This window comes from Geotrypetes seraphini, chromosome 14 (genome assembly GCF_902459505.1).
Source record: "Geotrypetes seraphini chromosome 14, aGeoSer1.1, whole genome shotgun sequence".
Lineage (NCBI taxonomy): Eukaryota > Metazoa > Chordata > Amphibia > Gymnophiona > Dermophiidae > Geotrypetes > Geotrypetes seraphini.
Genome location: NC_047097.1, coordinates 39,251,212 through 39,265,513, shown reverse-complemented (window position 1 = coordinate 39,265,513; position 14,302 = coordinate 39,251,212). Strand labels below are relative to the sequence as shown.

Sequence of the window (14,302 nt, the reverse complement as noted above, 5' to 3'; positions counted from 1 at the left end):
AAACTTGTGCACATATTAAAATTTCTTCTCCACCTCATTATCACAGATTTTTGCACATTTTTAAGTTCTATTATGAACCATTGAGTTCTATTATGAAGCATATGTTTTAGAAAATATAATAAAGGCATTTTAGCAATCCACTAGGGGTTTCATACTTCTTACTTCAATGTAAGATCATGTATATGCAAAATATATTCTGGTGGTGTTTTCAATTTTAATATTTTGTATAATGGACAGATTTAAAAATGATTTATTTTTTCCTATATAAAGGGAATTATAAGAATATCAATATGAGAATGATACCTTTATTTTTAAGGTTTTATGATTCATCTATTGAATAATGATTTATATTATCATATACTATTACTGTATTTATTTTTTACATGATGCTATTTAGCTTTTAGCTATTATTTTTCTAGCATATTTCAGATATGACCACTGATGCAGGTAATTAGCCAAAACATGGCCGCTTTGGGTTCTTTGTCATAGCCTTTTGAACCAATCTGTGTCAATAAAGATTTGATGTGACTTCTTTTGGCTGTTGTGTCTTTGCTCTAGACCAGTGTATTGCAAACTGTGTGCCTCCTGAGATTTCAGGTATGCTGCGGTACATTGGAGAGGGGGAGAGGTGCCCGTGCCAATGTGTAAGCAATCTCCCGACGCCGGCACCTCTTCTCTCTGCCGGCCCTTCTCTCCAGTGCAGGTCCTTCTCTCGGCGCAAGGCCCATTTGAAGGCCTTTGCGCATGTGCTGACGTTAGTGCACTTCCATGTGTCTTGAGCCAGGGACACTAGGTTTATTGTGTCCGGCTTGAAAAACTTTGCAAGACAGTGCTCTAGACTATACACACTTTTAGTTCAACAAAAAGTTTACTAAATCAAAACAGGTAACACAACAAAAAAAGAGCAACATATGGAATTCACTTTCATTTACCTGTGTTGTGGTAAGATTTTCCAACATACTCGAAAGCAAAAAGAAGCTGAAGATCTGTTGGTTGAGAATAATGAGCTAGTGCAAGGCACACCTTGAGTGGGGAGGGGAGGGGGGGAAGAGAGGAAAAAAAGAATATTAAAATTTTCCTTGAAATATTTTCTGCTATCACATCATTCCTTTTTGATTCTATCAAAAAAGCTGAAAGTACATAATTTGTAAGAATTAATGAAGTCAGAGAAAGTACCAGCTGGTATTCATTGTGCTTTCAATAACATACACGTGAATTGACCAATATAGCTTAGGGATAAGATTCAGTGGTATGCCAGTTAGGCTCTTATACAGTAGTCACTTAGGGTTGCTTACCAATGGTCCCTCTGTGGCAGTTATTAGGAAAAGAAGCTGGAGGGCTAGAGCTTTTTCAGTTGCAGCCCCAGATTTATAAATAGAATGCTATTCAAGATTTGTAGTAAACTTAACCTCAAGGGCTTTCATAAGAAGTTCAAAACCTTTATACTCCCAATTGAGTAAAGAGGTTTGGGAGAGGCTAATGCTAGGTTATAGAGAGATGCAAAGTCTAAGTGTATGATCCTGGATGATAGTTTTCAAACATTTCCGTCTTATATTTCTGTCTGACCTTTTGCTTATTAATTGTTAGAACGGTCATTTTTATTTCACTTGTTGTTTACATTTTAATTTGCTTTCAGGGGTACATGAACTCTGCACGTTAGTTTCTGCATTAACAGCTAATGCAGAACAGAGTGAAGCAAGAGACTGGGAAGACAATAAGCCAGGGGTGTCCAATGTCGGTCCTCGAGGGCAGCAATCCAGTCGGGTTTTCAGGATTTCCCCAATGAATATGCACGAGATCTATTAGCATACAATGAAAGCAGTGCATGCAAATAGACCTCATGTATATTCATTGGGGAAATCCTGAAAATCCGACTGGACTGCGGCCCTCGAGGACCGACATTGGACACCCCTGCAATAAGCAGAAACAGCTCCTTACAATTAACTTGGCAGTATTTACTAAAGTAATTAATGAAGTAGCAAATAAGATGCAGTTAATGACACCTAAAAAGATGTAGTACCTGCAGTAAGGAAATTGTGTTGTGTCTGTGTTAACTGTATGGAAAGACCCCATGGTAAATGCAAATCTTACCTGCACTTTACTACCTACCGTATATACTAGAATATAAACTAGGATTTTATTCTCCACAGCTGGGAGTATTTCGGGGGGGGGGGGGGGGGGGGTTTACAAATAGGGGGAAGTTGTAGGAAGAGTAGTGAGGTGGGTAGTTTTTTCTCTAGCCTTAGTATGTAGTGGGAGGGGGGTTAGTAAGAGTAGTTAACCTCCTGTAGGGATAAGTTTGTGTACACATCTTGGTACTGAGGTGTAGGTATATGGGGATAAGTATTTGGGCAGCGGGTACTATCTCCCCACTTCATCCTCTTCCTCTGCCCTCTCTGACCTGATGGACTTTACAGGCTTTGGCCGCTGACAATTTCTCTGGGGAGAGGGGATTGGATTTTGGGGGTGGGTTGGTATTGCTATGGGGGATCCTTTTTTGGGGGGTTAAGGAGGGGGAAAGGGGGGGTTTGCATTCTTGTGTTATTTAAATGTATTTGATGACAATGGTTTTTGGATTGTGGGTCCTTTTGACAAGTTGGGACTGTAGCTCTGTACAGTGGTACCTCAGTTTATGAGTGCACCGGGTTTGCGAGTGTTTTGCAAGACGAGCAAAACATTCGCAAAATCGGCACTTCGGAAACCAAGCGTGCCTCGATTTATGAGCGCTCCCCCGCGATCTGGCACCCTCCCCCCCTGCGAGTTCACGTTCTCTCCGAGATCTCTGAGAATCTCGGAGAGAGCGTGAAATCGCAGGCCTTGAGCATGCGCAGATGCTCAAGGCCCAGCACAGAAGAGGCGGCCGATCTTTGGGCACCAGCACCAACGCACAGGACATGCTGGTGCCAAGGCCAGATGAAAGTAAGAAGCAGGTTTGGGTGGGTCTGGGAGACTTCAGGTCACGGCGGGGGGGTGGGGGGGAGGTGTGCCGGATCGCAGGGGGGGCCTTTGGGGGGAGCAATGCCGGTTCTCATAGGGGGGGATAGAGCAGTATCGCTGGTCTCGGGGGGGGGGGGGTCAGAACGTATCAAAGCGAGTTTCCATTATTTCCTATGGGGAAACTCGCTTTGATATACGAGTATTTTGGTTTACGAGCATGCTTCTGGAACGAATTATGCTTGTAAACTAAGGTACCACTGTATTCTGTTCTGTTTATTCTTTTGTACCTACTGATGGTCATTAATAAAAATTGTTTGAACATAAACTGGGATTTTTGGGAGCCAAATAATTGGCACAAAAATGGGGATCCCGATTTATATTTGGGCCAGCGCCCTGCCCTGCCCCCCCCCCCAGACTTATTGCAGGCCTTCGCTTATTATTTGTTATTGCTGCACAAAATTTGATCACTTGTGCTTGTTTTGTTGTATCAATAACATTCAGTAATCTAAGGGCCTCATTTAACCTACTTTATGTTATTGCTTTAACCTATGTTAACATACATTAATAAGAATGTGCTTAGTAAACAGGCACATTGAGAATAATAAGATTTATGTTAAATATCTGTTGACAGGCTAGTAAATTAGACTTTAAGAGCCAGATGTGGCATGGAGTAGCCTAACGGTTAGTATAGCAGACTGATCCTGGGGAACTGGGTTCAATTCCCACTATTGCTCCTTGTGACTCTGGGCAAGTTAATTAACCTTCCATTGCCCCAGGTGCAAAGATTGTGAGCCCCTCTGGGACAGAGAAAATACCTGCATATAATGTATTCAGTGCTGCCTACATCTAGCAGAGCTATAGAAATGATTAGTAGTAAATGATTCTTGCCATTTTGTGTCAATGAGAAAAAATGGCTTTGAATATTTGGCAGTTTTCTCATTGGTTTATCCTTTGCTCACTTAATCACATTTCCTGCTTCCATGAAAATTCTACTATCCTCTTCCAAACTTTTTAAAATGCTATTCTCTACTCTTAACAGCTCTCCAAATAGACCCATACCAGCTTCTTTGTACCGTGCAATTTTATGCAGATATTTGGTCTGCAATAAGAGAGACCACAGAGAAAGGCAACAAAGTTATACAGTACTCTGTTTTCTTTAACTCTCATTTTCTGAATAGGGCCACCTTAATGCTATCACTCATCTTCTTAAATAAATGAGTATGCTGAGAAAGACCTTTCTAGAATCCAGGACCCTAGCCTTAGCACAGTTCATCTGTGATCAGAGTGAACAACACAAGGCATCACTAGACACTAACATTCTCCATTATCCTGACCTCAATGGAAAGAAAATTATCAGGTAAGACTTAATTTCTCCTTCCATTGCGTCCCACAGATCAATCTAGACATTTGTGGGATATAACCAAGCAGTCCTCAAGTTGGGAGGGTCCTGGCCACCAATATTGAGGCCCCAAAGGACAAGTCTCCCTGAGCTGCTACATCCAACCAGTAATGCTTCGAGAAGATATGGAGCAAGTCGCAGAGTGGCAAATCTCATCAATCAAAACTGCTTGCAATTCCACCCAGGATGTTGATTGTGCCTGGGTGGAATGTGCTTTCACCTCTAGGGGTGGAGGGTGCCCCTTCAGCACATAAGCCAGTGAAATAGCTTCCCTGAGCCATCTCGCTATTGTCAGTTTAGAAGCCTGAATACCCTTCTTGCTCGTGGCAAACAACACAAACAAATGATCAGAGTGTCAAAATTCATTGATGACTTCCAAGTATCTGATCAAAACAGACTACGCAGAGCCCGTAAATCCTCTGGATAATCCTCCTTGTGGAAAGACGGCAATGAAATATGCTGATTAAAGTAATATCCTGAGTGAGACCCCTGCCTCCATAAAATGGAGAAATGGATCCCTACAAGCGCCTGCAATTCAGACACCCTTCAGGCTGAAATAATGGCAGGAATACAGTCTTCAAGGATATCCCTTCCAAGGGATCAAAGAGTGTCTTTTGCAGTGCCTGTAGCACCAGGTTGAGGCTCCACATTGGACAAATTGCTCGCTAGGGGGATTGATGTGCTGCACCCCCTACAGGAAGCACACCACATCTGGATGCATTCCCAAGGAAATCCCCTGAACGTGCCACCGAAAACATAACAACATTGGAACTTGGTCCTTCAAAGAGCCACCGGCTAATCCTCAGGCCAAACCTTCCTGCAAGAATGTGAGAATATGTGCCAGAGATGCCCCTGCCAGCAAAACTGCCCTACTACTGCACCAGACTTCAAAGGTCACCACACTCTAGCATAAAAGCTGACGAAGTGGAATGCTTTATGGCCTGCAAAAGAGTGGCAATGACCTCTTCCAAATATCCTCTCTTCCTCAAATGTGCTTTTCAAGAGCCAGAATCTAAGATCAAATGGGGAAGGATCCTTGAGATAGATGCCCCCGCTGTCTTCCTAGTGGTAAAGGTTCGGCCAACAACCTAACCAAGTCTGCATATCAAGGCTGCCTGGGCCAATCCGGAGCCACCAACACTACCTGAACTGGGTGGTGAGCAATGCACTTGAGGATCCTGCCCACCATTGGCCATGGAGGGAAAACGAAAAAGAGCCTCTCCATCAGCCAAGGCTGAAGCAGGGCATCTGCTTCAAGAGCCACTAATCTGAACTCCTTCCGTCTGCTGAAATGTCGCAGAACCTGCGTATTGTCCTTCATGGGAACACCCCAACAACGCATAATCTTCTGTGTCCAGTACCTCAAGAAGGACATGGCGGTACTTGAGGGAGTCCAGAGAAGAGCAACTAAACTGATAAGGGGTATGGAAAACCTCTCATATACTGACAGACTGAAAAAGCTGGGGCTGTTCTCCCTTAAAAAGCGGAGACTTAGAGGAGACATGATAGAAACCTTCAAGATCCTGAAGGGTATAGAAAAGGTAGACAGGGACTACAAGTACAAGGGGGCACTCGGAGAAATTAAAAGGGGGTAGGTTTAGAACAAATGCCAGAAAGTTCTTTTTCACCCAGAGGGTGGTGGATACATGGAACGCGCTTCCGGAGGCTGTGATAGGCCGGAGCACGTTACAAGGCTTCAAAGAAGGTTTGGATAGGTTCCTAGAGGAGAAAGGAATTGAGGGGTACAGATAGGAGTAGAGGTAGGTTATAGGGATAGTATGGGACCACTGCGGGCCAACGCGGGAGTGGACCGCTGGGCGAGATGGACCTCTGGTCTGCCTCAGCGGAGGCAACTTCTTATGTTCAGAAATGCATCCCAGCAGAGCATCCACTTCCATGGATCTAGCAAGTGTTAGCTGAGGAAATCTACCTGCACATTCTGCTCCCCGGCAATATGGGCTGCCGAGAGAGCCATAAGATGGGTCTTCACCCAAGAAGCTGTGATTTCTGAAGCAGGGCTATATTTACATAAGCTACCGCTGCCACATTGTCTGAAAGCATGTGGACTGCTCTATCTTTCAACCAATTGTCAAAACGGCTGCAGAGCCAATCGAATAGCCCTCAGCTCTAACTGACTGACCATGTGGCTCCTCTGCTCAAATGCCCTGCACCATCTTGTCCAGGAAATGGGCACCCAAGCCCATCAGACTGGCATCCGGAGGTAACCACCACACAGTCCTGCACCCCCAATGCAGCGTCTCTACTCAGTTTCTCTACCCATAACCACCATCAGATATTGAGCCTGACCAGCGCTATCCAAGACAGTTGCCAATAATAGTCCTCTGTCAGTGGAGATCACCAGCTACTACTACTATTAATCACTTATATAGCACTGAAAGGCATACGCAGTGCTGTACATTTTGACATTTTTAGATGGTCCCTGCTCGGAAAAGCTTACAATCTAACTTGCAACAAACTCCAAAAACAGAATTGCCAAAGAACCTTACAAAGAGACCCACAAAAAGGTCAAAGGTTCCCAAGAGTGGTAGTGAAACAGTGTCCCCAGCAAAGGTTAAATCAATAACCAACACAATAATGTAAATAAGGTAAATAACTATCAGAATTTTACAAGACTTAGGTACCCTCAGTGCGAAGGGATAGCGACGGGAGCGTAGCTCCAACGCTTCAAGCATCAAGGTGACACTATCACTTCAAGCATCAAGATGACACTATCACCAACAAAAGCAGTGCAAAATAAACACAGGGCACTATTACAGCAACCAACTTAGCTAAGTTTTGCTTTTTCATTTTTTGGGAGTTGGCTGGGGGGTTCTCTGATTGGTTGCTGTAATAGTGCCCTGTGTTTATTTTGCACTGCTTTTGTTGGTGATAGTGTCATTTTGATTTAAAAACACACACTCTGGTACCCTATGATGATGTGTAGGTGTACGCCTTCCCGGCGCCACCTTGATGCGTGAAGCGTTGGAGCTATGCTCCCGTCGCTGTCCTTTCACACTGAGGGTACCTAAGTTTTGTAAAATTCTGATAGTTATTTACCTTATTCACATTATTGTGTTGGCTATTGATTTAACCTTTGCTGGGGACATTGTTTCACTACCACTCCTGGGAACCTTTGACCTTTTTGCCTTTACAATCTAACTTGGACAGACAGACATGACATATAGGGTTGTGGATGCAGAACCCAAGTTGAGAGAAGTTAGGAATCTAAAGAACTCTCAAAGAGGTGGGCCTTTTAATTGGGCCTTAAACACTGCCAGAGACTGAGCCCACCATAGGGATCTGAGCAGCTTGTTCCAAGCATATGGCACAGCAAGATAGAAGGGACGGAGTCTGGAGTTGGCAGTTGAAGAGAACAGCACATAAAGGAGGGACTTACCAACTGAGTGGAACTCATGGGGGGAGGGGGATACACAGGGGGAGATAAGAGAAGAGAGATAGTGAGGGGAAGCTGAATGAGTGCATTTGTAGGTCAGTAAGAGGAGTTTGAATTGTATTCAGAAACAGATGTGAAGCCAATGAATTGACTTTAGGAGAGGGGTAACGTGAGTATAGCGGCTCTCCTGGAATATGAGTCGTGCAGCCAAATTCTATACAGATTGGAGGGGAGCGAGAAGACTAAGTGGAAGACATATGAGCAGAGACATCTGAAGGGGTCTCATGTGAAACTGCGCCCATGGAACCATGTCCAGAGCAGACCATCATCTCCAACACTTACATATAGTTCCAAGCCTGAGCAGCTGGAAACTGGAAAAGCACCAAGAGCTGAGTGTGACGCTTCTGTTCCCACTCTCCTGGAAGACACCTTCCCAAGTATTTAATGCCACCCTGAGATATTCCAGGGTCTAAGTAAGTCTGCTCTTTTCCAAGTTGATAACCCAACCAAGAGAGAGGAACAGCCCAACCACTCCGGCCTGCACACTTTCCTGATGAGAGGTGAACCAAATGAGCCAGTCGCCTAGGTAGGGATGCATTCCGATACCCTCTTTGCACAGAAAGGCTGCTACCACCACTAACACCTTGTAGAAAATTCATGGAGCTGTGGTAAGGCCAAAAGACATGGCCTGAAACTGAAAGTTCTCCCCACCACAAAATGCAGAAAACGCTGGCGAGGCTCACAGATAGGCATGTGCAGATACATCTCTTTTAAATCCATTGAGGTAAGAAACTCTCCCAATTGTACCAATGCAATGACAATCTTACTTTTTCCATGCGAAAATGCCGCACATTGAGAGCCCTATTCACAAACTTCAGATTGAGGATCACCTGAAATGCTCCGCCTTTCTTGGGCATGACAAAATAGACTGAATATTGCCTTGTTCCTGTTCTTTGAGTGGAACAGGCTGTACCACACCTAGGAGGTGGAGCATCCTGTCTCTCTCACAGCTCAAATCTTGGTGGGCGCTTTGCACAAGGACTCCAGATAAAAGTCTGGCAGAGGTTGAGTAAACTCCAGCTTGTAACCTTCCTTGACCACCTCAAACACCCACTGATCCATGGTAACCTTAGTCCATTCCTACCAAGAGAGAGACAACTGTTCCCCAATGGTGGTGATGGAAGGGTGAGCCTGGAAGGCATCACTCTGAGGAGCAGGGGGCTGCTGCGGACCTGGAAGCAGAAGCAGTTCACTGCTTGTCATCCTTAAAAACTGCCATCTCTGTGAAAACGAGGTGTCTGAAACAAACAAGTCAAATTTACCCGGCCTGTACCTCCTGGATTCCTAAAAAGTGCCTTCACCTGAAAAGAGTGGAATCTGGGCTTAGCCTTATCCTCTGGGAAATGCTGCCCCTTAGAATCCACTCATTTGATTCACCTCTCATCAGGAATGTATGCAGGCAGGCATGGTGCCACAGAAAGAGACAGGCAGGGGGCCACAGAGAGAGACAGAAAGACAGGCAGGCAGCGCATGAGAACAAAAGACAGACGCACACAGAAAGACAGCGGATAGGGAGAGAGACAGAAAGCAAGAAAGACAGGGAAACAGACAGACAGCCAGCGGCCAAGGGAGGAGAGAGAGAGAGAGAGAGAGAGAGAGACACAAAGAAAAAAAGACAGATAGACAGCCAGTGGCCAAGGAGAGAGAGAGAAAGAAAAAAAAAAAAGACAGATAGACAGACAGCGGCCCAGGAGAGAGACAAAGAAAAAAAACAAAACAGACAGTGGCCAAGGAAAGAGAGAGAAAGAAAAAAAGACAGACAAACAGCTAGTGGCCAAGGAGAGAGAGACAAAGAAAAAAAGACAGACAGACAGAGGCCAAGGAGAGAGAAAGAAAAAAGACAGACAGCTCACACGGTAAGTTTTCATTAAATTTTGTGATCTGTTAAGTCTACACATTTATTCTAGCACCTGTTAATCTAACGGGCTTAAACACTAGTTTAGACATATTTATCTTGATTTGATCTGCGACTATTTTTAGCTTTATGGGGTCCTTTCCTCTGAAATCATTTACACTTTTCCCTCCGGATTTGCTGTGATGGGGGATTAACAGAACCGCAAATACAGAAAAACCGCAAATAACATTTTCATAAGTTATTCGCTGTTTTCTATTAAAAACCATCGTGAATATAGTGAAGCTACAAATAACATGGTGGGAGACCTGGCCTGTCCCTGAAGGAGAGGCAAAACACAGTGAAGAAAGTGCTGGGAATCAGCGATTTTCTCTGTAAATGCTTGGAATCAGCGATTTCTCTATGCAAGCTGATGTAATCTGGGGGGTTGAGACAGGAAGCTAAAACTGTGAATAATCGAAACCGCGAATGCTGAAACCGCGAATACAGAGGGAGAAGTGTACCTAGCTTCCTACATTTAGGACTCCTTTTACAAAGGTGCAGTAGCGTTTTTAACACACGCACCGGATTAGTGCGCGCTAGCCAAAAATCTACCGCCTGCTCAAATGGAGGCGGTAGCGGTGCGGCAATTTAGCATGCGCTATTCCGCGTATTAAGGCCTTAGTGCGGCTTTGTAAAAGGAGCCCTTACAGTCCTCTAAAATCTAAAAGCATTCCTTTTTACTGATGCCTTCAGTATCTGATCTGTCAGCATGGCCGATGGATTTTGGCAGAATATTCAGAGTCTGGGACACATGGTGATCTTTTGCTACTTTTTTCTATGAATGATTGTGAATGTACCCTTGCCTTTATTTTCTTACTTATTTCTACTTTTAATTTACTTGTTTGCGCAGTAGTAGATCAAGTTCAGTAAACTAACATCATAACTGTGTCTCTGCAAGACAAATGCACAAATTATCTTGAGATCAGAGTTGCATTAAAGTTCTTATTTTTCATACACAAAGGAATGACACAATATTAACATTAATGCAAATGGTTAGACAAGAGGTTTAGAAAAGCCATGGAGTGCAGGAAGTCTTGCAACATACAATATGTATCTTAGTAAAAACACAATCCTAAGGACATTCCCACTCTCAAAAGGAGTAGAGGCCAAAACTAACAACTTAACATAGAAACATAGAAATAGACGGCAGATAAGGGCCACGGCCCATCTAGTCTGCCCACCCTAATGACCCTCCCCTACCTTTGCCTAGTGAATAGAGCCCATGTGTCGATCCCATTTGGCCTTAAAATCAGGCACGCTGCTGGCCTCAATCACCTGCAGTGGAAGATTATTCCAGCGATCAACCACCCTTTCAGTGAAAAAGAATTTCCTGGTGTCACCTCGTAGTTTCCCGCCTCTGATTTTCCACGGATGCCCTCTTGTTGCCGTGGGTCCCTTGAAAAAGAAGATATCTTCTTCCGCTACGATGCGGCCCGTGAGATACTTGAACGTCTCGATCATGTCCCCCCTCTCTCTGCGCTCCTCAAGCGAGTATAGCTGCAGTTTGTCTAACCTTTCTTCGTACGGGAGATCTTTGAGTCCCGAGACCATCCGGGTGGCCATTCTCTGAACCGACTCCAATCTCAGCACATCTTTGCGATAATGTGGTCTCCAGAATTGCACACAGTATTCCAGGTGGGGCCTCACCATGGATCTATACAATGGCATAATGACTTCCGGCTTACGGCTGACGAAACCCCTGCGTATGCAACCTAGGATCTGTCTTGCCTTGGATGAGGCCTGCTCTACCTGACTGGCAGCCTTCATGTCCTCACTGACGATCACCCCCAAGTCCCGTTCTGCTACCGTTCTTGTTAGGATCTCACCATTAAGAGTATAAGTCTTGTATGGATTATGGTTGCCTAGGTGCATGACTTTGCATTTTTTGGCATTGAAGCTGAGTTGCCAGGTCCTAGACCAGCGCTCCAGTAGGAGTAGGTCGTGCATCATGTTGTCGGGCATTGAATCTTCGTCCGTTGTGCATTTTCCCACTACATTACTTAGTTTGGCGTCATCGGCGAATAAGGCTATTTTACCTCGAAGCCCTTCTGCCAAGTCTCTTATAAAGATGTTGCACCTTGGCAGTCAAAATCCATGCGAGACTTACACCCTAAATGGTGAGATCCTAGCAAGGACTGTTGCAGAACGGGACTTGGGGGTAATCATCAGTGAAGACATGAAGGCTGCCAATCAAGTGGAGCGGGCTTCATCTAAGGCTAGGCAGATCATGGGATGTATACGTAGGAGTTTCGTCAGCCGCAAGCCTGAAGTCATTATGCCATTGTATAGATCCATGGTGAGGCCTCATCTGGAATACTGTGTACAATTCTGGAGGCCTCATTACCGCAAGGATGCACTGAGGCTTGAGTCGGTCCAGCGAATGGCCACCCGGATGGTCTCGGGACTCAAGGATCTCCCGTACGAGGAACGGCTGGATAAATTACGGCTATACTTACTCGAGGAACGCAGAGAGAGGGGAGACATGATCGAGACGTTCAAATACCTCACGGGCCGTATCGAGGTAGAAGAAGATATCTTCTTTTTCAAAGGTCCGACGGCGACAAGAGGACATACATGGAAAATCAGGGGCGGGAAATTGCACGGCGACACCAGGAAATACTTTTTCACCGAAAGAATGGTTGATCGCTGGAATAGACTTCCACTTCAGGTGATCGAGGCGAGCAGCGTGCCTGATTTTAAGAAGAAATGGGATCGTCACGTGGGATCTCTGCACAGAGATAAATAGGGGAGGGTCATTGGGGTGGGCAGACTAGATGGGCCGCGGCCCTTATCTGCCGTCTTTTTCTATGTTTCTATGTTTCTAATAGGGTCGGTCCCAAGACCGAAACCTGTGGCACTCCACTGATCACCTCTGTCATTTCTGAGGGGGTGCCGTTCACCACTACCCTTTGAAGCCTACCACCAAGCCAGTTCCTAACCCATTTCGTCAATGTGTCACCTAATCCTATAGAACTCATCTTGTTCAGCAACCTGCGGTGTGGTACGCTATCAAATGCTTTGCTAAAGTCCAGGTACACGATGTCCAGGGACTCCACAACATCCAGCTTCCCCGTCACCCAGTCAAAGAAGCTGATCAGGTTGGATTGACATGATCTCCCCTTAGTAAATTCATGTTGACGGGGGTCCCGTAGATTTTCCTCATCCAGGATCTTATCCAATTGTCGTTTGATCAGAGTTTCCATAAGTTTGCTCACTATAGATGTTAGACTCACTGGTCTGTAGTTTGCTGTCTCCATCTTTGAGCCTTTCTTGTGGAGTGGAATGACGTTAGCCGTCCTCCAGTCCAATGGGACGCTTCCTGTACTAAGGGAGAGGTTGAAGAGTGCCGACAGTGGCTCTGCCAAGACATCACTCAACTCCCTAAGCATCCTGGGGTGTAGGTTGTCAGGCCCCATTGCCTTGTTAACCTTGAGTTTTGACAGCTCATCGTAGACACTGCTGGGCGTGAATTCGAAGTTACTAAATGGGTCAACTGAGTCTGCCCTTGTCTGTAGTTGAGGGCCAAGCCCCGGCGCTTCACGGGTGAAGACTGAGCTGAAGTATTCATTTAATAGCTGGGCTTTTTCGGAATCCTTTTCCACATAGTCTCCGTTTGGTTTCCTAAGACGTACAATCCCGCCAGAGTTTTTACTTCTATCACTGATATACCTGAAGAAGGATTTATCTCTCTTCTGGATGTTCTTTGCCAGAGACTCCTCCATGTGAAATTTAGCCTCCCTGACTGCTGTTTTGACTGCTTTTGACTTGGTCAGGTAGTCTGCCCTAGAGTCTTGTTTCCCCGATTGTTTGTAAGAGATGAATGCTTTTTTCTTTTCCTTGATGAGGTCCGAGATCTCCACAGTGAACCATTGCGGCTTGTTGTTTCTTCGCCGCTTACTTACTAATTTAACATAGCGGTTTGTCGCTTCTTATATGGTGGCTTTCAAAGTCGACCACATTTCTTCCACGCTATCTGTTTGGAGGAGGATGGGCAGGGGAGGGCTTCAATGGCTGGGAGGGTGTAGATGGGCTGGAGTAAGTCTTAACAGAGATTTCGGCAGTTGGAACCCAAGCACAGTACCGGGAAAAGCTTTGGATTCTCGCCCAGAAATAGCTAAGAAGAAAAAAAAAAAATTTAAATTGAATCAGGTTGGGCAGACTGGATGGACCATTCGGGTCTTTATCTGCCGTCATCTACTATGTTACTATGTTAGGCTTTGTAGCGCCTGGTGAACAAAGGAACCCATGTCTTGGAAGTTTGTGTCCTTGAATTTGAGGACCTTGGTCAGCGTGTTAGATTTAGTGAAACCTTTCCTAAGATTGAACCATACCATGTTGTGGTCACTGGAGGCCAATGTGTCGCCCACCGAGACCTCTGTGACACTTTCTCCATTGGTAAGTAATAGATCCAGTATTGCCTGATCCCTTGTTGGGTCCAACACCAGTTGCTTCAGACCAGCTCCCTTCATAGAGTTTAATAGCCTCCTGTTGCTGCCAGAATCGGAGGTTAGTGTATCCCAATCCACATCAGGCATGTTGAAGTCACCTAACAATACTGTGTCCCCACGCAAGGTGATATTTTCTATATCCCCGATTATTTCCATATCCAGGTCAACTT

At 45.1% G+C, this 14,302-nt stretch overlaps 1 protein-coding gene across 2 annotated transcripts in view; it reads right to left on the bottom strand.

Annotated features, from left to right (window-relative positions):
* The window catches only part of MTMR10 (myotubularin related protein 10), a 136,850-nt gene that overhangs the window by 81,847 nt on the left and 40,701 nt on the right, over positions 1-14,302 (bottom strand). For both annotated transcript variants that reach the window (XM_033919527.1, XM_033919528.1), the window contains exon 6: positions 933-1,023. In XM_033919527.1, coding sequence (XP_033775418.1) covers positions 933-1,023 — 91 coding nt within the window. The remainder of the gene's footprint in view (positions 1-932; positions 1,024-14,302) is intronic.